Source organism: Peromyscus eremicus, chromosome 3, assembly GCF_949786415.1.
Source record: "Peromyscus eremicus chromosome 3, PerEre_H2_v1, whole genome shotgun sequence".
Lineage (NCBI taxonomy): Eukaryota > Metazoa > Chordata > Mammalia > Rodentia > Cricetidae > Peromyscus > Peromyscus eremicus.
In genome coordinates, this window is record NC_081418.1 from 103,033,398 (window position 1) to 103,059,250 (window position 25,853).

At 53.1% G+C, this 25,853-nt stretch overlaps 1 protein-coding gene across 1 annotated transcript in view; it reads left to right on the forward strand.

Moving 5' to 3' along the window:
- The window catches only part of Fbln2 (fibulin 2), a 61,813-nt gene that overhangs the window by 19,112 nt on the left and 16,848 nt on the right, over positions 1-25,853 (forward strand). The window contains exons 2-5 of the mRNA XM_059258197.1: positions 4,248-5,542; positions 21,498-21,609; positions 22,567-22,696; positions 24,594-24,774. Of these exons, the coding sequence (XP_059114180.1) occupies positions 4,248-5,542; positions 21,498-21,609; positions 22,567-22,696; positions 24,594-24,774 (1,718 nt within the window). The remainder of the gene's footprint in view (positions 1-4,247; positions 5,543-21,497; positions 21,610-22,566; positions 22,697-24,593; positions 24,775-25,853) is intronic.

Below are 25,853 nucleotides of genomic sequence, written 5' to 3' on the forward strand. Positions count from 1 at the left end.
TTGGGAAGCAAGCAAGGCTGGCCCAGCCCCCAGCTCCCTGAGCGTGTGTCCTCCTGTCTCGGGAACATGCTTGCCTTGCACGTGGGCTGCCTCAGTGACTGCGTTCCTGTTCTCTTTCCTACCTTCCCACTTAGCGCTCCACTTTGAAGGTGCACGGGGTCCCCACTTTCCGTGCTGTGGGGTCCATTAAGGGGTGTGCCTCTGGAGCTGCAGGCAGGGCAGAAAGGGAGCTGTGGCCACCTGGGTCTGGGGTAGCCACGGGGAGCCAACAATGGCTGTGACAGGAGGAGGGAGAGTGAGGGACAGGAAGTGTGGCCGTGGAGAAAAGAGAACAGCCACAGTGTCCCAGAGAGGAGGAGGGAAACAATGGAGGAGTAGACTCCCTGGCCTCTCTGTCCCTCCCTTTGACTGGACAGGAAGCTGGAGAACCAAGATGGAGTCTCAGCAGAGTCCAGCCTCCCAGCGAGGCACAGAGCAGCACAGCTGGGGGATGGACAGCCAGGCAGTAACTCCCACAGGGACCCCACCAACTCGCAGACCAGCCCTGTGCTCCCTGGGTGTGGAGTGCATGTCAGCTGCATGGGGTACCCTGTAACGTGGCAGCTTCAGGACACACTGGATGGAGTTGTCCTCACATGATACTGTTCTAGCCTGTGTCCTCTCTGCACCTCCCCTCTGGAGGGTGGGGCTCACAGGGGAAACTCTGGGAGACCCTGGCTAGGTGTGGTTGAGACCTTACTCTGGGGCACTTCATCCATTCGTGTTAAGAAACAACTGGGAAGGCTTGTGAAGACCCCTGAAGGCCTGTGGGATTCACTGGAGGTTTGTAGAGACCGGAGGCTGCTTGGATCTTCCTTTCCTTCCTACTCTCACCTTCTGGAGGGTTGAGTGTTGTTTTTAACAAAATCTCAATCATTCAACTCTACCAATGAAGACTTGGGAGCCAGATGCTAGGGTGAAAGCCCGCTAGCTCAGCGAGGAAGAGAAAGCATCCAGCTGACCTCCCTTCTCACCTAGGTCCCTGAAACCTCCCGCCTTCCCTATGCCGTCTCAAACCAAACTCCTCCAACTGAGTGTCCCCCCCTTCTACTTCCTGTGTGTGTGTGTCTCTCTCTCTCTGTCCTCTTGACTCCCTTTTACTCTCTATGGTTTTTTCCCCGTATGTTCACCTCCTGTCAACTGGTTTCATGCCGCCTCTTGACTCATGGTTGACTTGATTTAATCCTGTTTACAATATCGAAGCAAAAAGCTCTTGGATGAAAGGTGTGTGCTAGGGCTGAGCCACACCACAACTAGAAACAGGTTTTTGCAGTAGATAATGCAATCTCGGGGTTCCCAGTGTGATCAAATATCCTGCAACAGGCGAAGACTGAGTCAGTTGGAGTGAGCCCCAGGGCTCCAAAGATCCCTCAGATTTTGAACTTGGCATGGATACAGGCTCTGTCTTTCAGTGTCATTTTTATGGTATGGTTCTTGGCTTCCTAAGCTCTTCCTAGCCCAAACAGGGTTTCACAGCCCCCAGTACATGCATGGCCCTCCATCTATTGTTTTCCACTTTTCCTCTGGAACCCTCTTCCTCCTTTTCCTCCCTGACCAGATTCTGCATGTCTACACATTCTGTGGACTTGATCTTCATAGCAAGTCCCCTCCCCCGCCCCATCTTCCTTGTTCCTGTGGGCCACCCCACACTCTGTACTCTCTGGCCTCGTACTGCATCAACACAAGGTGTCCACAGGGTCAGCGTCAGGCCCCTGGGCTGCCAGGCATCCCACAGGTCCCTCACTCGGCAGAAACCTGCCTGCTTTCACTACTCTTTTCCTTTCTCACCTGTTGCCAGCTCCCCCCCCACCACCACATCCTCCTTCCCGCCCGAGTTCCTCCCTGTCTTCCGCTGCTCCTGCCTCAGGCCTGTGCATTTGCTGCCCCTGGCCCAAAGCACTGGGGCCTCCTCAAGCCATCCAGCCTCAGTCAAATGCCACCCCCTGTAAGATGCCTTTCCTGAGTCCCCAGGATAGCAGACTTCCCAACCCAACCCTTCCCAGTTTCTCTCTTTGTTTACTGGTTTACGGAGCCACAAGTGCCTGGAACAGGTGGGCATGTACCATTTACCCCAGGGCCATCAGCTCGGGGAGGTCAGCCAGCTGGCCCATCTTACTGGCTGACAAAACACCAGTCCCTGGACGTACCTAGCACAGATTCCTGCCAGCTGCTGGTGACCACCTGCCATTATTTCATTGCTGACTTCAGGGCTCAGGCCATGCCGACAGGCCATACTTACCCTGCCTAGGCTGGGTGGGAGCTGGGCAGCCCAAACATGTCCATTCTCCAGAAAGCTCAGTTCTCTCTCTCTCTCTCTCTCTCTCTCTCTCTCTCTCTCTCTCTCTCTCTCTCTCTGCTCCTCTTTCTCACCCCAGACCTTTAAGAAGTTACCATCTATCTTAATGTTTAAAGTGAGAGCTGGGTATGGTGGTATAGACCTGTTACCCTAATACTTGGGACGCTGAGGAAGGAGGATTCTCTTTTGCTCAAGGGCAGCCACTATTACAATGTGAGACCTGTCTATAAATAAGTAAGTAAATAAGTAAATAATATCTTCCCCTAAAACAAATTGACAAATATTGAGACCCAGGGACTATACTTTGTTGTGTTTTCTAAACGATAAAAAGCAGGGCTGGGCTTGCTCAGTCAGTGAGGCAGGCACCAGGACCTGGACTCAATCCCTAGAACCCATCTAAGATGCTGGGCATGGTGCCATGGTCCTGTAATCACACCTCTGGAGAGACAGAAGGAAGGAGCCCTGGAGTTCACTGGCCAGCTGGTCTAACATAATTGTTGAGCTCCAGGCCAGTGAGGGACCCTGTCTCAAAGGAGGTGGACAGTGTTTCTGAGGACAAAACCTGAGGTTATTCTTTGACGTTACACACGTGCACACAGGCACACTCACACATATGCACACATTGCTTCCCCTGAAACACATGCATACATACCCACATACATTCACGTGTGCATGCGCACCCCACCTCCTCCACACACACCAGGTACCATCAGAACTGATAGTGTGAGAGTCCCTGTTGATGACTTCAGGGGATTGTGCTGTCCAGGGTCTAGCCTGATGCTGAGTCACTGTGCCTGTGGGTATCTGTACCTTTTGCAGGAGTGAGGATTGGTGGGAAGATGGCATTTGAGTGGCTGTGGAGGACTTTGAGGAGAACAGGGAGCAGGAAGGGGGAGGCTCCTGGGAGCATTCATGATTGGTGGGAGGAACCCTACTAGTACTGGGCATAGTGTGGGTACTGGCCTCTTCTTGCTGGCGATGGAAGCCAGACAGTATGGAAGTGGTGCCTGGATCACTTTGGCATCCTAGGGAAAGACAGGGAGGCACAATGGGGAGATGGCTAATCTGAGCACAAGGCAGGGTAGGTGGTGTGGCTTGGTGCAGCAAAGCAGAGGAGAGCTGACCTTAGGGATGGACAGGACAGAGGCAGCGAGGCGCTGTGATGAGGTGGCGGGAGTGTCCCAGGTTGACCTTGGAGTTCCAGGGTCTCGTGAGATAGATGGTCTTGAGCTCTGGAGTTTGAGGGCTGGGGATGCAGTATACACAGGATTGGATGGCTGTGCCAAAGCCCGGAGGGGGCCTGTTCCTGTCCTGTGCCCCTCACCACATCCCCTGGCTGGCAGCCATGACTGGGAACCCAGCCAAGTGTTTGGAGGAGGAAAACTGTTCTAGTGGCTGTATGCAGACGTGGGCATGGGAGTGTGTGTGCAGGATGACCCATGGGTGTGTCTGGTGACTGGGCAGGGTGAGACCACAGTGCTGGACCGAGTGAGCATGTACTCATGTGTACTTGCTTGCTTTTACATTAGTGTGTGTGTGTGTGTGTGTGTGTGTGTGTGTGTGTGTGTATGTGTGTGTGTGTGTGTGTGTGTGTGTGTGTGTGTGTGTGTGACTCTGGGCTAGATGACGCAGAGGGCTCACGTCACCTTGAGCACAAAGATGTGGGGCTGCATTGCTGACCTGCTTCAGCATCTGCAGCACCTGAGTGACACATGTTCATGTGCCTGCATCTCCCCTGCTTGTGGCTGTCTGTGTGTGAGAGAGAGAACGAGGGCTGAAGGATGCATGAATGTGGGGAGAGGAGCATGCCTGGAGGTGGAGATGGCTGTGTGCGGTGTGTACACACGCTAGGATGTGCGCCTCATCGCTCTGTGTGTCCTTGGTGTGACAGGCTTCCTCTCCATCCTTCCAGGGCCTCTCAAGACATGATGCTGCTCCAGGAGTCTGCAGGAGCATGGCTGGCATTAGCCCTGGTCACAGCCCTGACTCTAAGCCCGGGCATGGCAGTCCCGTGGCAGGACTGCACAGGCGCGGAGTGCCCACCCCTGGAGAACTGCATTGAGGAGGCACTGGAGCCAGGAGCCTGTTGTGCCACCTGTGTGCAGCAGGGCTGCGCCTGTGAAGGCTACCAGTACTACGACTGCGTCGTACATGGAGGTTTCGCGGATGGCCGTGTGCCTGCCGGCCAGTCCTACTTTGTGGACTTCGGTAGCACTGAGTGCTCCTGCCCGCCGGGGGGCGGCAAGATCACCTGCCAGTTTATGCTGTGCCCTGAGCTGCCACCCAACTGCATTGAGGCTGTGGTGGTAGCTGACAGCTGTCCTCAGTGTGGCCAGGTGGGCTGTGTCCACAGTGGCCGTAAGTATGCCGCTGGCCACACCGTCCACCTCTCGCCCTGCCGGGCCTGCCACTGCCCGGATGCTGGCGGTGAGCTCATTTGCTACCAGCTCCCTGGTTGCCAAGGGAACTTCTCAGATGCAGAGGAGGGTGACTCTGAGCGACAGTACGAAGACCCCTACAGCTATGACCAGGAGGTGGCTGAGGCAGAAACCACCATGGCCACGGTGAACGAGATCCAGGCAGGTGCAGAGGGCCCCCCAGCTGCTCTGGGAGGTGGGAACTTGCCACCGTCCTCCATCAGAGCAACTCCCAGGCCAGCTGCCCTCCCCAGACCCACAGCAGCTGCTGCCCTGGGTCCCCCAGCACCCATGCAGGCCAAAGCCAGGAGGGTGACACAGGACACTGATGAGGAAGAGGAGGAGCAAGCGGAGGAGACAGTGGCCACTGAGCCACCAGCAGCAGGTGGCCCTGGGAGGCTGAGCAGCTTGCCTACGACACCCCCAGCCATCCCTGACCTCCCTGCCCAAGAGAAGGAGGCTGAAGCCAAGGCAGGACCGGAAGAGAACTTTATTCCTGATGCCCAGGCCACTCCTCCCAGTGCAGGGCAGGAGGGGGCTGCACCCCTGCCTAGGTTAGGCCCGGCTGGTCTCATTCTGTCTCTGACCACAGACAGCTCTCCTGGGGACCCAGTGAAGTCCAGCAGCCACCCCATCCTATCCACACGGCCGTCTGACAGAGCCCAGGTCACACCCTCCCCAGAGGTGCCTGAAGAACTACCCCACCATCCACAGTCGCGACCTCCATCCCAGGCAGAAGAGGACACAGACCCCAACTCAGTACATTCTGTCCCCAGAGGTGATCCTGACGGTAAGGCCCTTTCTTGTGTCCCTGCAGGGCCACTGAGTCTGGAAGGAACGGTTGCTCCCTATGGGTTTCTCACAGCTGCCATCTCTCAGGCCTGAGACAAAGTGGTGTGGGTTGGTGGAGGTTCCCATGGTGCTTTCTTGCAGGCCCAAGACAGAATGGCATTGGCCAGGGGAGTTCTCAGCAGCTGCCCTCTCATAGGCCTGAGACCAAGGGGTACAGAGAGGTCCTTGTTCTAGGAGGTACAGGACCCTTGGTGGGCACAGAAGGTTTTCTTCATCAGAATAGATTACGATCCTGCCTACTGGAGTCCAAGGGTGTCTTAGCAGAAGTCACAGGACTCTGCAGATCTGGTCAACTGTCCATGAATGTCCTCCTCCAGAGGCGCAGCGGTAGGCTGGTGGCAGAGGGGACATGTTCTATTGTGGCTCTAACTCTGCTACTCCTTCCAGCCAGGAGTCTGGTTAACATGTCAGCCCCCTCAGTGCTGCTACGGTGGCTCACGCCTTTTACAAAGTAGAAGCTAAAGTCCCTGTGGTGTCCACGTGTCCTTTTCAGCTGCCCAGTGGCCTCCTCCCCTCCTCCTCTGACCCCTTACACTCTCATAGTCAGCTTAGGCCCACTGGTTTCTTGGCCAGGCAGCCTCCGGCCCTGGGACCTTTGTACTTAACACTGCTTCGGTCTGAGATGCTCTTCCGGGTATCTGGAAGACTTAGTCCTTTGCTCTGTGACAGGTCACTTCCTCAGGGTGCCTTCTCTGCCACCCGCCTGCCTTCTGGCAGCTTTGACCTCTCTCAGCCAAAGCTGACATTATAGACATAATTACTTGGGTCCTTGCTTATGGTTTTCTGATGTTTAGCATTACACCAGCCAGATCTGGTGCTGAGCCCAAGGGCTCCAGTACCACCTGTACATAGTTGGTGCTCTATAAATGCTGGATGATGGATGGAAGTGATGGGAGACCACTGTCCATCTCCTCTCTTGCTCGTTCTTCTTCACCCCTGGTGACTCAGTGTCTCCCTGAGAAGCTGACTTCCCTGCTGTTCTCAGTGTTTGCTAACATCATCGTCCCCAGCTCAGACAGCACCTCCCCCAGGAAGTCTTCCCTGAGCACTTGGGTCTTGTCTCCCTCCAACCCACCAATTCTATTTTCTCCTCCTTTTCTTTACAAAGGTGCCTGGGAAATGGTGTGGTCACTAGAAGCTTTCCCCCTGGCCAGAGCCTGTGTCTTGATCAGTCCCATACTGTAGGGTTGTTTGTGAGCAGGCCTTGATGGCTCTGGCAAGGCAGGAGTGGGCTGGTGTGGCACTGGGCCCCAGGCTTTGGGGACGGGTGTCAGGGGAGGGTCTGGGAAGGCTTTCAGGCAGATGGATGTGAGGAGCTCTGAGACAGTCACCGTGTGACCACGTTCCTATCCTGTGGCTTCAAGCTTTGTGGCTGTGAGTGGGCTTTTCACCCGCCTGGTGTCTGCCCACCTATGATGTGTCCCATGGCACTTGCTGGGCATGGGCTGTGTTTGGAACCTGTATATGGGCAGCAAGGGTGCCACTGGGGGCTGTGAGGCTCCTCAGGCCTGTGGTCCTCACACCACCAGTACCTCTGTTTCCAGCCTGCTTTCCTTCCCGTGGCTCCCTGCTCCCAGCCTGCTAGGGAGGTGTGGCTGTCGAGGAGGCCTGTAACTGACTGGGCCTGGAGCCCAGGCTGTTCTCAGCCCTGAGCCTGAAGTGCAGGGGGCAGGGAAGGTCTAATGAAGTGCACGTGTGTGGGAGGGCTCAGTGCCCTTAGCCTGCAGCCTCCAGGTTTCCAGAATAGGAACAGCCCTGGCTTCCACAGTGGCTCCGTGGGATCTGGGACCAGCTTTGCTCACCTGGTGGATCTTCCTGCCTGGCCTTCTCAGCTGTGTTTGGGCTGAGGCATTGATGAAAGCTGCTGGGGACTAGGCCTGGAGTACCCTCATCTACTGCAGGGCCATCCCAGCAGGGGCCCAGCTCATGCAAAGGCCCAGAAGATGATAGTCAGCAGGGCCAGGCTGGTATAGCAGCTTCAGCTAGGGAGGAAGGAGTAGGTTTAAAACAGGACCAGAAGATTCTCAGTCTTTGCTCACCATGGGCAAATGGCTTGGCCCTTTATGCCTCAGTTTCTCCGTCTTCAGACAGCATAGAAGCCCTGCTCCAGGGCAGTTTGGAGCTCCTCGGTGGCTGCAGTCGGCATGGAGCTGAGTGTTCACCGAGCATTAGGAGATGTTACTGATTTTACTCTCATGTGTTCTTCAGCCACAGCTCTCTTCCTCAGCAGGCATTTGTGGGGCCCTGTCTATGTCAGGGGCAGGGCTAGAGAACAAGGCGGCCTCAGCCATCCCCCCGGGGGCCTAATGAGTGGAGTGCATTAAGCAGATAAAGGCGCAGCCAGCGGGGCATGCAGCTGGTGAGGGTGGGTGACAGCAGGCCTTGTGGGTGGGGCTCTGGTGGCCTGCCAAGCATCTGAGGAAAGCTGGGTCTGAAACTTAGGGTCTCCAGGCTGCTATTGGAGGGGAGTTTGGGGCCATGGGCGGGGGAGAAGCTGGGAGAGACAGCTTTGCCCTACTCAACCTTCTAGGCTTACTGAGAGGCACGCCGGAAATGACCCCAGCCCTGTTGCCATGGCAGCCCTGGGGCCTGGAGAAGGTGGTTTCCATCCATCGTCTGGGCCCTACCGGGGCGGGGGTCCTGCCTAGGAGTCAGAATTGTACCAGGGATCCCCACTGCCTCAGCTGGGCTGTCCCTGCCTCTGAGCATGTCCAGATGTAGTCTAAATGGAAGCCACATGCCTGCCTCTCTGGGCGGTGGAGAGGGGCTCTGATGTCTGTTTCTGCTGTTACTCAGGGACTTTGGGAGGGTGCTATGTCTGCTGGGCTGGCATAGCAGAGGGAACTGTAGAAACAGCAGGAGGTGGCCCTGGCCTTGAAGAGACTGTCAGAAATTTGAGCAAGAAGGGGCTCCTTCCTTGGGGCCTCACTCTGCAGGACAGGTGTCTAAACTGATGCTCCAGTTCAGGTGCTGGCTCCTACCTGTCCCAGGCACTGTCCTCTGGGCACTAGTGTGTGAACTCAGTGATTATTAAGCCCTTTTGTCCCCACCCAAGCCCAGAGGGTTCTACAGAGCTCTATTCTGGCCTGTGGACATGGTGACAGGAAACGGCAGAATCAGGGTCATCTTGCAGTCTGCATTGCTGTGTCCTGTGACCCTCTTCTAAGACCTGGTCACCTTCACTGAGGTAGATGCTGAACAAAATCTAATTCTCTGCTCTTGGGGAGCGCTGGGTGACCTGAGTTGCTGTCAGAAGCTCAGTCGTCACAGATGTGATGGCCTCAGTGAGGGGAGGCTGGGCATGAGGTGGCGGTGTCCTGTGCCCATCTAGGGGCTCTGACTTCTCTTGTGGGTCAGGGAGGCTTGCTGGAGGGGGGAGTGCCTGTACTTAGTGTTGTGGCCACTGGAAGTCTGTGAGAGAAGGGGCTCCAGGCAGGGCGAGTGTCTATAAAGTTCCTGCAGCCAATAGGGATGAAATTTAATTAAGAAGATATTTTCTCGCTGATATGAGGGAGAGCTGTTGGTGCAGGGGCAAGAACCAAACCCAGGGCACCATGCTTATCCTCGGGTGCAGATCCAGGCCCGGTGGGGCATAGCTATAACCTGTTACTTGGGAGGCTGGGACAGTGGGACTACAAGATCATGGCCAGCCAGGGCAATGTATTGAGACTGTCTCAAAAGGAAAAGCAAGCAACACAAGAGCGCAGGGTATAGCTTGGTGGTAGAGTGCAGCCGGGCATGTGCAGGGCCGTCTATCCGCAGCACTCCGCTTACCAAAAAGGTTTGGGCCTGCCTTAGCCCACAGGGGTTTTAAACCTGTGAGGTGTCACGGAAGTCACAAGGATGAAGGGCTGTGGATAAGTTGTCCCCTTCAGGAACTTGGGGCTCTGCTGATCCCATTCCCCACTACTGCCATCTCCTAGGGCCTGGAAGTGCCAGGGCTGCTGGGGTGGTGGTGGTGTGGAGAGCAGCCTGGGGCTTCCCCAACTTCTGCAGCCTCTGATGTCCTCAGCAAAGCCCTGTCTGCAGCTCATCAGCTGTAGTGAGTGTGCTGACCTTCCTGTCAGAGCTTTGGAGACACAGGGGACCTCATGGTCCGTGCTTCCCCCGGCGTTGGTTCCAAAACATTTGAGAAAAGAATTGGAACTGTACAGAACGTGTAGTTTGGTCTTTATGCCCTAAACAACAGTGTCACAGCTGTTCACACAGCATAGGGATGCGTGACTGTAGTCTAGAGATGATTTAGAGCCTACAATGGCTGTGCAGAGGCCAGGCTGGCTCGTGTACGGGGCTGGAGCACCTGCTGTTTGGGGTTATGCTGGGGCCTCCTGGATCCAGCGCCCTTAGGATCCTTAGGGAAATTTGAGCAGTGTGATCCCGGTGCCCTGCCTCTGTTTTGTGGACCTGCCATCCTGGCTCTCATTGGTCTACCTGTCAGCTTCTCTGCAGAGCATGCTGGGGATCATTAGAAATAGGAAGGCCTCCAGGAAACAACACTTCTGCTCGGTGTTGTTGAATGATAGGCAGGTACGGCCATGCTGGGCTCACACACCACAGGCCAGCCACTAAGCAGGCAAAGGGAGGCAGCCCTTCCCACGGGACAGACCGGTTGCTGCTAACCCTCTGTCTCAGTTCTGGTGTCACCGCCAGTGGTCGACAGTTGGATTTGGGTCTGTTACTCCGGGTCACTGTTTGAAGCATGGAGTGAAACAGCTCTGAGAGAAATGATGGGGGACATCCCATTTAATGGAGTGCAGAAACTGTTGTCCCAGGTTAGGGGGCTTTTGTGAAGGTCATAGCAGAGATGGTGGCAAGTAGACCCTGCCTCCCTGTGGGAAGCGTGGGCTCTAGTTCCCACAGAGGACTCACAGGTAGCTCATATGGGTTTCCTAGGCTCTCTCCTCCCTATAGGCACTGGTTACATTTTACAGTTGTCCCCACAGTGAGGGTCTGAAGGCAAGGCTGGACCTTTGGTGGCTTTCTTTAATTGGTTTGTTTTGTTTTGAGACAGATTTTCACTGTGTAACCTAGTCTGGCTCCAAACTTGCCATCCTCCTGCCTCAGGTTCCTGAGTTCTGGGATTAAAGGTATTTGATTTCTGTAGCTTTGATTGAACACTATGATCTGGGGAGGAAAGGGTTTATTTGGGTTACACTTTCAGGTCACAGTCCATCATTGAGGGAAGTCAGGACAGGAACTTTAGCAGAAACCATTGAAGAACACTGCCTCTCGGCTCAACCTCAGACACATGCTCAGCTAGTCTTCTTATGTAGTCTAGACCCACCTGCCTAGGGATGGCGCTGCCCACAGTGGGCTGGGCCCTTCCACATCAATCATCAATCAAGACAGTCTCTTCCAGACTTGGCCTCAGGCCAGTGGGATCAATTGAAATTCCCTCTTCACGGGTGACTCCAGGTTATGTCAGGTTGACAATACAAACTATCCAGCACAGACGCACACCACCATGCCTGGGGGAACAAGACCATGGGGACCAAAGTTCCTCTCAATGGCCTGTCATCTCCATAAGTGGGATGTCCTCGTGGTGTCTCTCAGGGCTGTCACTCCACGGGGACCGGGTTTCTCTAAAGTTTCTGTTTCTTGAATGTCATTCTCTAAAAGCAGATTTATTGAGATCACATTTATAATCATAAGGTCCCCTGTATTTGAATGCATAGTTCAGTGGCTTTTAATATATTCACAGTTATGCAAAAATCATTCAAATCTAATTCCAGATTATTCTCGTCATGCTAGGACACCACATCCTGTCCCGGCTGCTTTCTCAACTTGTGGCTGCTACTCACCTCCCTTTTGCCTGTTGAAGTGTGGGTTCCAGATTCTAGGATACTCAGGAACCTCTCTACTGGGGTTTCCTGGCCACATGCCACCTCCAGGGCTGTGGGGTTGCTTCTCTGCCATGCTCCCAAGCCAGGACACGGCTGGTGCTTCTGGTATTCTTCACAGATGCCCCCTCGGCCCCACATGGTCTTGTCTCCGCTCTACGTGGTCTCACTTCTGCTCTGCCTGGTCTGATCCCCACGGCCTTGTCTCTGCTCCGCTGTCTTGTCCCTGTTCCCCGTAGCCTTGTCTTTGACCTGCATTGACTCATCTCTGCTCCCCATGGTTTCTCATCCTCAGCCGATATGCTCCAGCCTGTACTAACCCGAAGATGAAAGAGTGCACAGTGGTCCTGGTGTGCAGCCTCAGCCCCAGTGACGCTGCAGCTTGTGATGCTCTCCATAGCCAGCTCTGTCAGGAGGCTGGCCCAGACCCAGTGACCTGAGAAGAGCAGCTACAAAGTCCTCAGCAGGCCCCGGGGAATGAGCAGTGGCACTCTCTACCCCTGAGTGTCAGCCCTCTGCACTGTGGCAGGGGCTTCAGGGGCCCCATCTTATTTGCTCCCCACAACAAAAGCATTTCCCCATGATCCCCACAAGGGCAGAGGATGTGCTCTTGCTCTTGCTGCTTAGCCTGCTGAGAGGATCCCCTGCTTGGATGACTCAGATCTTCCTTACTGTATAACCTTCAGGTAAAACACTTGGCTGCCCTGTAAAAGGGGTTTATGGCAGTCCTGCCACCGGAAGACAGCAGGACTTTGCAGGACTCTGCAGGGCCCTCACCCCCATGACTGCACAGTGCTTCCCAGCTTGGTGCTGAGTTACACTGGGAAAGAGCTCAGTTTGACTCTCAGAGAGTGGATTCCAGCCCTTGCTCCTCCTGGCTGTGTGACCGCAGGCAAGGGACTCACCCTCTCTGAGCCTCAGTTCTGTATCTGGAAGATGTAAGAAGTCCTGTTAGGGCTACTGATGCGACGTGGGCCAGCTCAGAGTGATTGCAGAGTGTAAGGTGCATTCTCTGCCTTCCCTGCAGGGGGCGTTGCTGTGCTCTGGGGAGTGCAAGGAGGATGGGTTTGTGATTTTGTTTGAACAGAGCTGTGTCTTTTCTGCTGGTCAGAAGCCTGTCCCTCCTGAGAAAGAGCCAAGGGCCAGGCCTGCTGGGGATGATGGGCTGGGGTGTTTAGCTGCTCACTTCCTGCCCCACCCATGTGTTTGTCATTCCAGCTGCCTCCAGATGTGCAGCTGAGTGCTCCTCCCTGCCCGCCCCCTCCTTGTGCTGTGCTCCCTTCCAGCTAAGTGTTCCTCCGGGCCTGTCCTTCACACTGTGCTCCCCTGACACACCTTTGCCAGCTGTGTGCGAATGCCCAGCCCCCAGTCCTTTCTACCTGTAGTGTTGCCTACCTGTGAGGTGACATTCCATTACCAAGGGCAAGCGGGTGGATTATGTGTCAGGTGCTGGGTTCAACTCTGGCTGTGTATGGATGTATTCATGTCTTGAGACACCCTCAGGGGTTTGCCATCTTTGTACCTATTTTATAGACGGGTGACTGAGACCCAGGGAGGTTAAGGGAACTGTCCGAGGTCCCAAGGCCAATGAAGCAGAGAAATGTGCTGACTACCCACTTGGCCTTCTGCCTTGGTACTTCGTAGCCCTGTATGCCATTCTCCTGAGTGCCCAACTACGCTGTCAAAGCAAATGGAGGCTCTGGAACTATTACGGGGCACTGGGCCCATTGGGCAGAGCAGGGCTGTGCACAGCTGGCAGACTGCCGCCTCCCTGGCCTCTGGCCTGGGCCTCTTTGCATCATTCACTCCAGGGGCCAGAGAGCCAGATTCTCCGGGATGTAGGTGGTGGAGTGTGGGAAGCTGAGCACAGGGTCTGACTGTCCTGCTCATGCTTAGAGAGCCACTTAGCTGGGGATGGGTCTCTGTTTTGCTTTCAGCCCCCATCCTCTTGCCTTCTTCACTCATTCACTGACATGGTTGTGGGCCACACTACGGGATTGTGTTGGGTGCCTGGGAGTCGGTAGGAAGCAGAGGGCCAACAGACCTTTGGGAGGCTCCTGGCCCAGAAGCAGTTAGAGATGCTGGGCTGGTGGGAGGTCAGCTCCCACTTGCATGGAAGCTGCTGGTTCTGTTGTTTTCTGGGCCAGAGAAGCTGAGCATGATCGCTCTGGGTTTTCTCCGGAAGCCCGGGATCTGGAATTTCATCTGGAAGCTCCCAACATGTAAATATTGGCAGTTCATTCAGACAGTTTAAAGCACCAAGAAAGCGTGTAGTGGGCCTGCCCTTGCTGCTGGGTGTATTGACTTCCCTACTCCCTCCCATCCCCAGGCACACAACTAGAACTCTGAAGAGGCCAGGGATAGGTAAGGAGCCTGCCAAAGGTCCAGCAAGCTCAGGGATGGAACCAGGAGTCCTGACTCCTAACCAGAGCTCCCTTCCCTGTGAAGACCCCTCCCAACTGAGCAAAAGCCCTTGGGAAGCAGTTTCATGAAGGGGCCTGATTGGATCTGAGGGGACCAATAGCATCCTGTGAGGGGCAGGGGACTGGTGGCCGTTCAGCTGCCACTAGAAAACCTGAAGAGCATCGGCTCTGGCTGTAGCTTGAGGAACAGAAGCAGTCAGGCCAGCATGTCATGGCGATTCCAGGCTTCTGCCCCTCTAGGCTGTCTCCCTGCTGAGCACAAAACAGGGCTGAGCAGGGTAGAAGACCAGCTTGGAAGAAGAGAAGGGCCTAGTGGGATGCCTTTAGGTCTCTGGCATGTGCCCTTGACCGTGAGAGGCAGGCCTTCTCTCACTCAACCCATGGTGAGCAACTTGGACTGCTTGTGGGACTGACTGTTCCCATCCAGGGCAGACTCATTTGATATGCACAGAGACACACGAGTACACATGTACTTACATTTGTGTTAACATTTCCTGGGGAGGCATGAACAAATGTCTATTGACCCCAGTTAAGACCATGATGACAGACCAAATGATTCTACCCAAGTCTACCTTGGTGAACCCATGGGCTTAGCTGGGGTCACAAGAACATGAACAACTTAGCGTGTGTCCCCTAATAGCAGCTGTTAACTACTTGCACATCTTTGGGGAGCGGGCAGGGTTCGTGCCTCACTTCCGCAAAGGAATGTTAGGAGACTCAGCCTTCAGAGGGATTGTGGGCAATCACTGCAGTTTTGATTTCAAGGCAGCAATAGTGTTGTCATGCCTAAAGGACAGCATCATCTCCCAACACACACACACACACACACACACACACACACACACACACACACACACACACACACACAGTGTTTTGGCCAGTTTTATGTCAACTTGACACAAGGTAGAGTCATTTGAAAGGAGGGAATCTCAACTGAAAAAAAATGTTTTCATAAGATCCAGCTGTAGGGCACTTTCTTAATTAGTGATTGATTGGGGGGCGGGGCTAGCCTGTGATTGGTGAATGGTGCCATCCCTGGGCTGATGGTCCTGGGTTCTATAAGAAAGCAGGCTGAGCAAGCCAATAAGCAGCATCCCTCCATGGCCTTTGCATCAGCTCCTGCCTCCAGGTTCCTGCCCTGCTTGAGTTCCTGTTCTGACTTCCTTTGATGGTGAACTGTGATGTGGAAGTATAAGCCAAATAAACCCTTTCCTCCCCAACTTGCTTCTGGTCATGGTGTTTCATCGCAGTAACAGAAACCTTAGCTAAGACACTCACTCACAGAGAGTCACCACTGGGTATCTTCAGGGAATTGATTCCAGGAACATCCCCACTCCATCTTGGGTACCAAAGTTGGCGGATGCTCAAGTCTTTTATGTAAAACCTGTGCACAGAACCTGTGTGCATCCTACTTCAAACGCCTGCCCATCACTGGTCATCCTGAGGCAGGGCGAATATAATGTGGCCATAGCTGCTTCATTGCACTGTCTGGGGAACAAACACCAGAAGGATGTCTGTGCACCTTTGCTCAATGCAGATACAGGTCTTTTAGAACTATTTTCCTATATTGAGTTGGTTGAGTCCACAGCCGTAAGTAGTAGAGTCAGTGGATAAGAGGGCCAAGCAGATAGGTACGTGCATGCTGGGAACATTTCAGTCTTGACCCTGTATCTTAAAACTCTAAAAAATAGATACTGCATCTAGCTCAGCTAATTCCCTAATGCCATCTAATGCTCCACTTTCTCTAATTGTTCCCAAGGTGAGCTGTAAAGCTTGTTTTGTAAAGGCAATATCTAATCAAGGATAATTAGCCAGCCAGCGTCTGGTTTACCATGGTGGTTATATTCCCTGGGTTTGTTATTCCAAAACCCCCCTGAAGCCTAATACACACAGTCTCAAGTGTCTTTTGATGTAGCGCAATGGAACAGGCCTTTGCCAAATGCCCTGTTGGAACTTAGTGTGCAGATAGCAGGTCTCGGTGGACAGCTCAGAGAGTTCACACCTGTGCACACATGTGGCACTCCACCCCGCAGATGGAGACCTGTGTTCCCTGGTGTTACCTCCACATTGTTAGCTATTTCTCCCTCCTGGCTCCATTAAAGTCATTGTTCTGACTTGCCAATGCCCTTGCCTATTACTGAGTTTGTTTTATAGGATGGAATGATCCGACTTGTGTCTGGCTCTTTTGGAGGAAGGAAACACATTGGGTCCTATCCACATTCTTGTGTGCAGCAGTTAAATTGCTTTTGTTCGTGTTAATTGCGGCCCCTGTTGAGATGGCAAGCAGAACGTCTCAGTTCCATTCTGCTGTGGGAGGGAATCATAGCTTGCTGCCCTGCTCTGATGCCGATAGACATTTAGGGCTGCGTTGCTGGCAGCATTCCTGTGTCTTTGGGAAGCGGGAGGCCTTCCTGTGTATTCACTGCACACCTAGGCAGAAATCTGCTAACTAGAGGGTGTGTAGCATTGACTGATGTTTCTCAATGCTTTTCCGGAGCACCCCGAAGTTTACATGCGTGTGTATGGCAGGAGGGGTCCCACCACTCTCACCTCGGGCTCATCGCAGGGACAGCCATCTTTCGTCCTTGACCCCAGAGTAGAACAGCATCTCCTCTTGGTTTTAAGCCACATTCAAGAGAATTGTGGTGCTGAGGACCGTTCCTTGGGGCTGGCCCTTTTTGTTCTCATTTGCCTGTGAGTGTGTGTGGCATACAATAGGTCAGGCCTTTGTCCAGCTATCCGTAAAAGTGGCAGAGTGGCAGGACCCTCCACTGAAAGCCAAGAAAGGCGCCACAAGTGCAGGCTGCAATTCAGCAGTCACTTCTGGACTCAGGCTCGGGTCAGCACACAGCAGGACCAGCCAGGCTTGAGGCAGGGCCAGCCTGACGGGAGGCAGGAGTCCATGGCATGTGTGTGCTAATAGGGCTGGGGGCAGAGAGCCAGACATAGAGAAGCAAGGCTGGGTGGGCTTAGGTGGAACCCCCATCCCAGCGGCTCCTTCTGGGTCCCCATCACTTCTCTGCCCAGTGCTGTGAACCTGGGGCAGAAGGCAGAGCTGAGGTCAGGACCTTTTCTGGTTTGTCTACTTCACAGGCTTCATAACAATGCGCAAGGCTCCTGGGTGGCCCAGAAAGGCTCACCCTAGGTTGTACAGGAAATGTCACCATGTCCCTCAAGGCTGGTGGGACCCACAATACTGTGTCATTCTCTGGGCTGTGTGCTGAGGCCCTCAAAGCAAACATCCTGTTGAGCAGGGCCCTGTGGAGACTCCCACTGCTACCCCCCTGCCAGGAGAGAAAATGCTCTGCAGCATTTTCAAAGCCAGAATCCTTCAGGGCTTTTATGTCAGGGAAAGGGGACTGTCTAGGAGGTCTTGATGTCTGGGCTGGATTGTTTGGGACATCCATTGTTCTGTGATCAAAGGAGGTTATAGTCTCTGGAGTCTCTGAATCTATTTACAAGGGAAGAGTTCTGGAATGGCTAATACCTGCCTGCAATATACAGAAAAGCTAGGCTCCTCCCCAAGACACCATCTGTTGCTGGGACTTGGGTCTCCGCTCAGATGCCTGGTGCCTATCTGTAGTGCCTATCTGTGTAATCCTTTTAAAAGACAAACGTCAGTTTATACAGCTCCTGAACTCTGACTGAAATATGTTCAGGAATGATTTCATTACCTGCACACACCTGCCTCTGGCTCCTTCACACCTGTGTGTGATTGGCTGGGGGCAGCTTCACTATTGCATCTCTGATTGTTAGGTATTTCTGGAATCTTCACTGTCACAAATGCATCATGCGTCTGGGATCCTCCTGTCTGGGTTCATGGTGGTGTCTGTCAGCATATGAGATTCCTAGAAAGGGAAGTTCCAGCTCACAGTTCTTTATATTGTATTGCAATGTGTTTTTAAAAAGTAAGATGAAATTTACAAGTATTGAGTGTGCAGCTGAACAGAATTAAATGCAGTCACACTGGAGTGAGACCTCTCATCTTCTGAAACTCTGTCCCTGTCAAACACTAAAGCCCAGCCTCTGGTGCCCACCACACTACTTTTTGTCTTTGATTCTGGGTGGAAACATGTGCTGTCTCTAGTCTTTTTGTCTAGATTGCTGCTCTATCATTTCTAAGTCTTAGGCCTCCGTCTTCACTATGGGATTTTTCTAGTCCTGTTACCTTATCCATTCCTGTTTTTGTCTCTTCCTGTGGCCAGTTTCTTTCCCCATGTCATGCTTGTGGAATAGGAACATGTCACGTAATGGCTTTGGTCATCATTGGCGACTTGTTGCAGCATAGGGACCAGGTCTCTGGAAACATTTCTAGCATGGGCTGTTCAGTGGCCTGGGACCCTCGGGCATCTATTTATTATTTTCCTAATAACAAGATCTCTGCAAAATGAGTTTGCACTTCTTCCCTTTCAGCAGGCGGCAGGGCAGGCTTTCCAAATCTCTCTCTCTCTCTCTCTGCCATCCAGGGGTTTGGCTGAGTAGATGGGTCAGGGAGCAATCGTATTCTCTAGCTGGCAGGACCCTCAAGCCCGATACTCCAAAGACCATAGCAGAGTGGTCCAGAGCCAGGCCAGAGCTAGGCCATGCCACTGTTCACCAGGAGGTGAGGAAGCCCCAGTCGTCCTTGGGAGGAATAGGGAGGTCCAGCCAATCCAGAGGAGGCAGAATGGGACTGCACAGTCACGGAGGAGTCCTCATCTGATTCCGATGTGTGGACAGTCACCTGGGTACCATCCTGGAAGTGACTGGAGAAGCAGAGGGTCAGGAGGTGAGGCAGAGTGAGGAGACAGGTGGGCTGTGTGTGCTTTGGAGGTGGTCCTGGGGGGTATGGATTTGACCTAGAGAGTCCTCAGAACACACAGGGACTTCACTGACACAAGAAGGTCCTGTGAGGCAGCAGCTTAGGCATCAGAAGGAGGCGAACATCCCAGCCTTGGGAAGCCAGGGACAGCCTGAAGCAAGTCTACTGCTTGTGGGTGCAAATTCCTATGACTAGGCTACATACAGAAGTGTAGTAGGGGCCAAAGCAAGGTGACATAGGAAGCCCATAGATCAGAGGGTGTCGCTCAACGCCAGAAGCCAGAGAGGTCAAGAAATCCCCAGAGAGCGAGGCTGAGGTTTCTGAGGTCGGGGAAGGAGCCAGGCCTGTGGGAGCTGCCTCAAGACCATCTTGGGAATTGTGGGGTGGAGTCCTCACTGTGACCTTGCCTCCTATATCTTAGGTGTTGAGTCCACATTAGACCCAGTCCCCCTTATGCACCAAATAGGTTGACCTTCCAGCATGAGGTCACAGCCTCAGATGCCTTTGAAGTGAGAAAGCTGGGGTGGGAAAAGCTGGGGTAATAGTGGAAGTCTACCAAGTGCAGGCTAAAATCTGGTCCGAGACCAAGAAACTAGAAGAGAAGACCACCGAGTCCATGTGGAGTTGGCCCCTTGGCCTGCTGGAGGCTGGGTTCACAGGTCTTTCAGGACTGGCTGGGTCAAGTTGCTCGTGTTCCCTGGAAGGGAAGGGGAAGAGAGGAAGTGAGGCTGGGCTGTCTAGCCCTCTACTTCCTCTGGGCAGAGGGAGTAACAACAGCTGGAGTGTTTGGCCCCACGCCTGGCTTGTTGCTGGCACTCAGCACGTCGCGGCTGTCACTGTTATCTCTTAAGGCATCCATCATGTGTTGCCTGGCCAGGACCCCAGGATCTGGTGCAATCTGGTTATCCCACAAGGCTTTCTTAGAAAAGCCTTAGGGAGGGAAGATTCCAGCCTGTAGAAGGAAGATCAAGTGTTAGGATTTGGATATGAAATGCCCCACCCAAGGCTTATTATGTCTTAAAGGCTGGGTCCTCACCCAATGGATCATCTCTGACACACACACACACACACACACACACACACACACACACACACACATTGTACACTTTGTGTGTGTGTGTGTGTGTGTGTCTTTATGGAGCCCAGGCTCCATAAATTTGTAATCCTCCTGCCTCAGCTTCCAGAATGCTTGGTTTACAAGCATGCAACTCCTTGCCTGACTTGTATACTTTGGTAAAGCCAGGTCAGTTTGGTAAACGGAGGCTGAGTGGGGTGATGTAATGGGGTTGGGGTACACAAAGGTCAAAGGGACATTCTCTGAGGAAATTTGATCCCTGAAAAGGGGAAAGAAAGGAGTCAGCCTGGTTGAGAGCCATACCCCTGCTCCTCTTTGTTTTTAGGTTTTCATTTTGAGACAGTCTCACAAAGTTGCCCATGCTGATTTTGAACTACAATCCTACTGCAAGACCTTCTGAGTAGTGAATTACAGGCTGGTTCCACCAGGCCTGGATAGTTTTGTGAATTTCAGGATCACCTTGACAAACCCCATAAACAGATTGGGTCTTTGATTATAACTGTATTAAAGTTGTAGCTCACATACAGGAGCGCTCATATCTTGAGTCCATAGACCCTCTACTCAAGTAAGCATACATGGTATGTGTTTCAAATAAATGGTTAAAAGCACTTGCTGATTTAGCAGAGAACTCGGGTTCAGTTCCCAGCACCCACATAACAGCTTAAGAACACCTATAACTCCAGTTCCAAGGGATCTGATGCCCTCTTGTGGCCTTCATGGGCTCTGCACTCATGTGGTGCACATACATACATGTAGGCAAAATAACATATAAAATAAATCTAAGAAGAAAAGAGAGAGACAGAGAGATTCCCTTCTTGTTGGACAAAATTCTTACTGCTGATTTATTTCTGAATTTCTCTTTTATATTTTTTAATTTTTAAAAATTTATTTATTTTTATTTTATATGCATTGGTGTTTTGCCATGGGTGTCTGGTCCCATGAAACTGAAGTTACAAACTTCAGTGAGCTGCCATGTGGGTGCTGGGAACTGAACCTGGGTCCTCTGGAAGATCAGTCAGTGCTCTTAACCACTGAGCCATCTCTACAGCCCTGGATTTCTCTTTTAAGTGGCATTTTTTTTCCTGCTAAATTTCCTATTATTAAGAATAACCACTATTTGAATACATCAATTTTGGTTTTGGTCATTGTGTTATAATAATTGTTAGTTAGTATTAATTCTTACTAGTTAGACTTCATCATTACAATAAAAAAACGCAACTTAAGATAGCTCTTAGTGGAATCCCACAAGCCCCCTGAAGCTCTTTTCTTGTCTCCTGCTCCATCTGGGCTACTCAGGTCAGGCTCCTCAGAAGCAGAACCCCGGTCAGGGCTTCTCATGTCTGTAATGATTCATTTAGGGACATGTCTTGGCAGAACAGTCTAGGGGATGGGGAAGGGACTAGACAATCACGGGTCAGCTGCTGCCTGTGCGGTCTGATCCTGTGGGCTCTGGAGTGAGCACCCCCCAACACACACACATACACACACACACACACATACACACACACACACACACACACACACACACACACACACACATTTGCATGCCCTTGGAGCCAGTCATTGGCTACCCATTGTTATACCCACCCTGCAGGAGGACCAAGTCTCCCCAGTGCTTCCTTAGAAGGGCTGGACATGCAGGGCAGGGGGTGGGGTGGGGGTGGGGTAAGAGGTTCCCTTGCCCAGTGCCTGCAGTTATGTACTGCACTTGGTGGTCCCAAAACCCAGCCACACCTCCTCGTTGCAACCCACAGGCTCCACCAAAGACCTGATTGAGACATGCTGTGCAGCCGGCCAGCAGTGGGCCATTGACAATGATGAGTGCCAGGAGATCCCCGAGAATGGCGCTGACAGCGATGTCTGCAGGTGAGTGGCCTGGGGTGGGCAGAACTGCTCTTGCCTTCCCTGGGCCCCAGGTGTGTGAAGGTGACCAAAAGTGAATGCAGTGAGTCAGCTGGCCACGCGAATCTGTGGCTGTCTCGGTGGGTGAATGCAATGGTGTGCAATTTAGAGCAAGTTCAAAGGATATGTATGTTCTTTTATGTTGCATTTGTTTAACTCTGTGAAGTTGTATTGCCTTGCCTGTCTAAAACACCTGATTGGTCTAATTAAGAGCTGAATGGCCAATAGCAAAGCAGGAGAAAGGAGAGGCGGGGCTGGCAGGCAGAGAGAATACATAGAAGGAGAAAAGGAGGAATTGGGAAGCAAGAGAGATCAAGGGGCAGGAAAAGGGGCCAGCCACTCAGCCACACACACTCAGCCAGACCGGAATAAGAAGGAAAGAAAAGATATACAGAAATAGAGAAAGGTAAAAGCCCAGAGGCAGAAGGTAAATGGGATAGTTTAAGTTAAGCAAAGCTGGTTAGAAACAAGCCAAGCTAAAGCCAGGCTTTTATGAGGAAGAGTAAGCGTCCGTGTGATTTATTTGGGAGCTGGTGGCAGGCCCCCAAAGAGTAAAAAACAACCAACAACAGAGAGGGGTAGGTAGTGACCACTCTCCCCACCAGATCTACCCTGTCCTTTCTGAGGTTGGTCTCTCTAACTTTCTCCGGATTGGTAGTGGAACTCTGAATGCCAACACCTTTCTTCAGAGGTCAAGGGCACAGCTCTGAGACCAGTGGGTCCCAGGCCCACGTCAAACCCGTGTGACATGGTGGGGTTGTGCCTGCCCTTCTGCCAGTACTGGTCCCACTTGCTGCAGACCTCGGGTCGGGCCTTCCCTTCTCTACACTCCACCCCATCTCCCTCCTGTGAGGTGGGAGAATGACACCCTCCTGGGGAGGGTCCCAAGGAGACAGGCACTGAAGCCGCCCCCTGTTTCAGGATAGCCCAGAGGCACTGCTGTGTCTCCTACTTGAAGGAGAAGAGCTGCATGGCTGGCATTGTGGGGGCCAAGGAAGGTGAAGCCTGTGGAGCCGAGGACAATGATACCTGTGGCGTCTCCCTGTACAAGGCAAGCCCCCCCCTTCCGCAACTGTGGGTGAGATGGGTGACACCACATCTTGGGGGTGGGGTGGGAGGTAGACTCACCCCCTGCCCAGGAAATGTTAACAGTCATGGCATAAGTATGCAATGAACTCCACCAACAACCCAGGTGACATCGTGCTTTCTCTGAGGCAGGTCAGGTTGAGTGTGGCAGGGTGTGGTGTGCCTGAAGGTAGTGCCTGAAGAGGTCTGCAGGTGGAGGTCGTGCTGGAGTGCACAGTGGCCCTAGGATCAGTGTGGCTGCAAGCAATACAAGGTCCTAGAAGCTGGTTTTCCTTGCATGTGTGTGCTGGAGGCTGGAGGCAGGCAGGCCCGAGCTAAACCAGGAGGAAGGGGACGTGTGGCCAGGTAGTAGAAGAGGCTCTCGCTGCTGCAGGCAGGTGTAGAGTCCTGCTTCTGCAGTTACCTTCACCCCATGCCCAGTTCCCTTCTCTCAGCCTCAGTTTCCCCATGTGTAGAATGGAGGCAAAGAATTACCCATCCTAGGGCAGGCAGGGCCCAGTGCCAGCACCTGGAACTTGAGGTCATGTGGTCTTCGGCAGTGGGCATGGCAGCGTCAGGTGAAGGACTGGGGTATCACTCACCGTAGCTGTGCGTGTGGCTGGCTTGGCATCAGAAAAGGTTCAGCTGGGCTTGTGTGGCTGCTCTGGAGCCAGATGATGTAGGTGGCCCACAGCTTAACTGGCTGTCTCTGTTCCATGAGTGGAACACTCTCTCCCACAGTGGGCTGGCTGGGCCTGGTTCAGATCGAGCTCTAAGAAAGATTGAAAGCATGTGTTGCTCAGCTTTCCTCACTGTGACACGCCCGAGATCATGCCCTTAGGAGAGTGATAGGTTGGGCTTCAGTTTGTCTACTTAGCCCTGATGCCTTTGGGGCTGTGGTGAGGTGGCATGGCATGGTGTGCATGGTAGAGGCAGTTGCTCACATAAGAGGGAAGAGACCGGTGTGCCCAAGTCCCCTTCAAGGGCATGTCCTCAGTGACCTAAGATCTGCCACTAGACCCATCCTGGGCCCTGGAGTAGACATATGCCAAACTCACACTATAATGGCATACAAGACCTTTAGAAGTCCAGGTTCAAAATGGGCACATGATCACTTTTATCTAATCCTCGTGACCAAAGCAAGTGATTGGTCACCCCAAGCTGGAGCCACATGCTCACTCTCTGAGTTGCTGAGCTGTCCAGCCACAGACTGGGTACCAGGGAGGCTGGTCAGCTGGAGCTGTTGCTGCATGCAGCCTGCTGACACAGTTTGACAATGTCAATCAGATTTCCCTGTGGCGGCTGGCAGTCTGCACTGGGTGGCTCTGCGTATCCTTAGGGATACAACCTCTGTCTTTTTGTTGAATTGTCATTGTTGAGTGTTAACTTCAGGTCCCTTCATGACCTGACATGACGCCAGGAGCTCCAGCACATATACACTCTAAGGAAGAGGACCAGGGACAGCAAGACGGGTAGACTTCCAAGTCGACCCTGTCCCGAGCACTTTAGGACATCACCAGGACTGCACAGGCCCTTGAGAAATACTGTCTTTTTGCTGAGCTGACAGGATTGGAGTCCGCTTCTAAGGATGGGGCATAGTGAGCAGGGCTGGGCTTCATTTGTAGTTCTTTCCAAAGGGACATTTATTCATTCATTAAAGAAAATTAACATTAGTCCTACGCTTCTCTAGACTTGGGATGTAGGGGTGGGCCGCCCTCTACCCTGGGAGAGCACACAGGCAGACAGAGGATCTAGATGATGTTAATTCACCCCAGAGCCTGCCCCAGGCTATGCCCACGGACCCTGGATGAGTCACAGGCACACAGACCGTGGGAAATCAGGCAGGCTCTGAGGGCTTGGTGCTGATGCTCTGTTTTCCTCAGCAATGCTGTGACTGCTGTGGCCTGGGACTCCGTGTGCGGGCCGAGGGCCAGTCGTGCGAATCCAACCCCAACCTGGGCTATCCCTGCAACCATGTCATGCTCTCCTGCTGTGAAGGCGAAGACCCCCTCATAGTGCCTGAGGTCCGTCGGCCACCAGAGCCTGAGGCCACCCCACGTAGAGGTGGGTGCTGCCCTCCCAGGTGGAGGCAGTTGGAGGAGGACGGTTAGGGTCCTTAGGATGGTTGGGCTGGGTGGCCTCAGGCTGCAGTGGGGACCCTGGTCCATGGTTGTATGTGGTTTGAGGTTTGATCTCTGCTCTATAGAGTTCTGCAGCTACTGGCTGGACTCTAACCCAGTTTGTGCTGGCATGGCAGTCCCACATAATTCTCTGTGCTACTCACCAATCACCAGTGACCATCTGCCCTACTACCCTCTCCTCACCACCCTGGCTGCTGGCCATAGCCACAGCCTTCCACTGTTTCCCCATTCCACCATGCAGATCTGCTTATCCATTTCTCCACCCAGTCACCTGTCCATCAATCTGTCCGTCCATCCATCCATCCACTTCTTATCCATCCACTTGCCTGTCCACCCATTCATTGTTCCACTTCCTCATTACATCCCAAATCTATTCATCATCTACCTCCCCACCCATTCACCCTCCCACTCATTCACCTATTCTTTCACCTACCCACCCACTCATCCGTTTTCATCCATCTTTCCATTCATCTGTCCATCTACTTGCCCATCCATTCACTCACCCATCCATCCACCAGCTCATCCAAGGTGCTGGTTGAAAACAATAATTTCTGAAGAACAAGTTACTACCCAGACAATGGTTCAAGGTAGAGTTCAGGAAGAAACTCAGAATCAGAGGTCAGAACAGGACATGGGATCAGGTGGACAACTCAGCCGGGCAGGGTCCATCCATCCAACTTAACCATCCACATGATATCATAATATCTTCTTCCCGTGAGGAGCTTCTGGAGTCTTCTTGGGTCTGGGAGATGCTGGCGGTGGGAGCAGACTGTCCTGCTTCAAGTCCTGTTTGGAATGGCCTCAGACATATCCTCTCCCTTTTCTTTTCTGCTGGGAGGATGGTCAGGAAGGGCATGCAGTTGGCAATGAGCAGGACCTGGCCCATGGAGGTACATGCTGTTGTGCTCAGGAACCCTGGGTCTTGATCTGCCTCTGCCCAGACACAGTTCCAGGTCCTCAAGGACAGCTGTGGGCACCAGGCCAGGCCTTCTCAGGATGGCG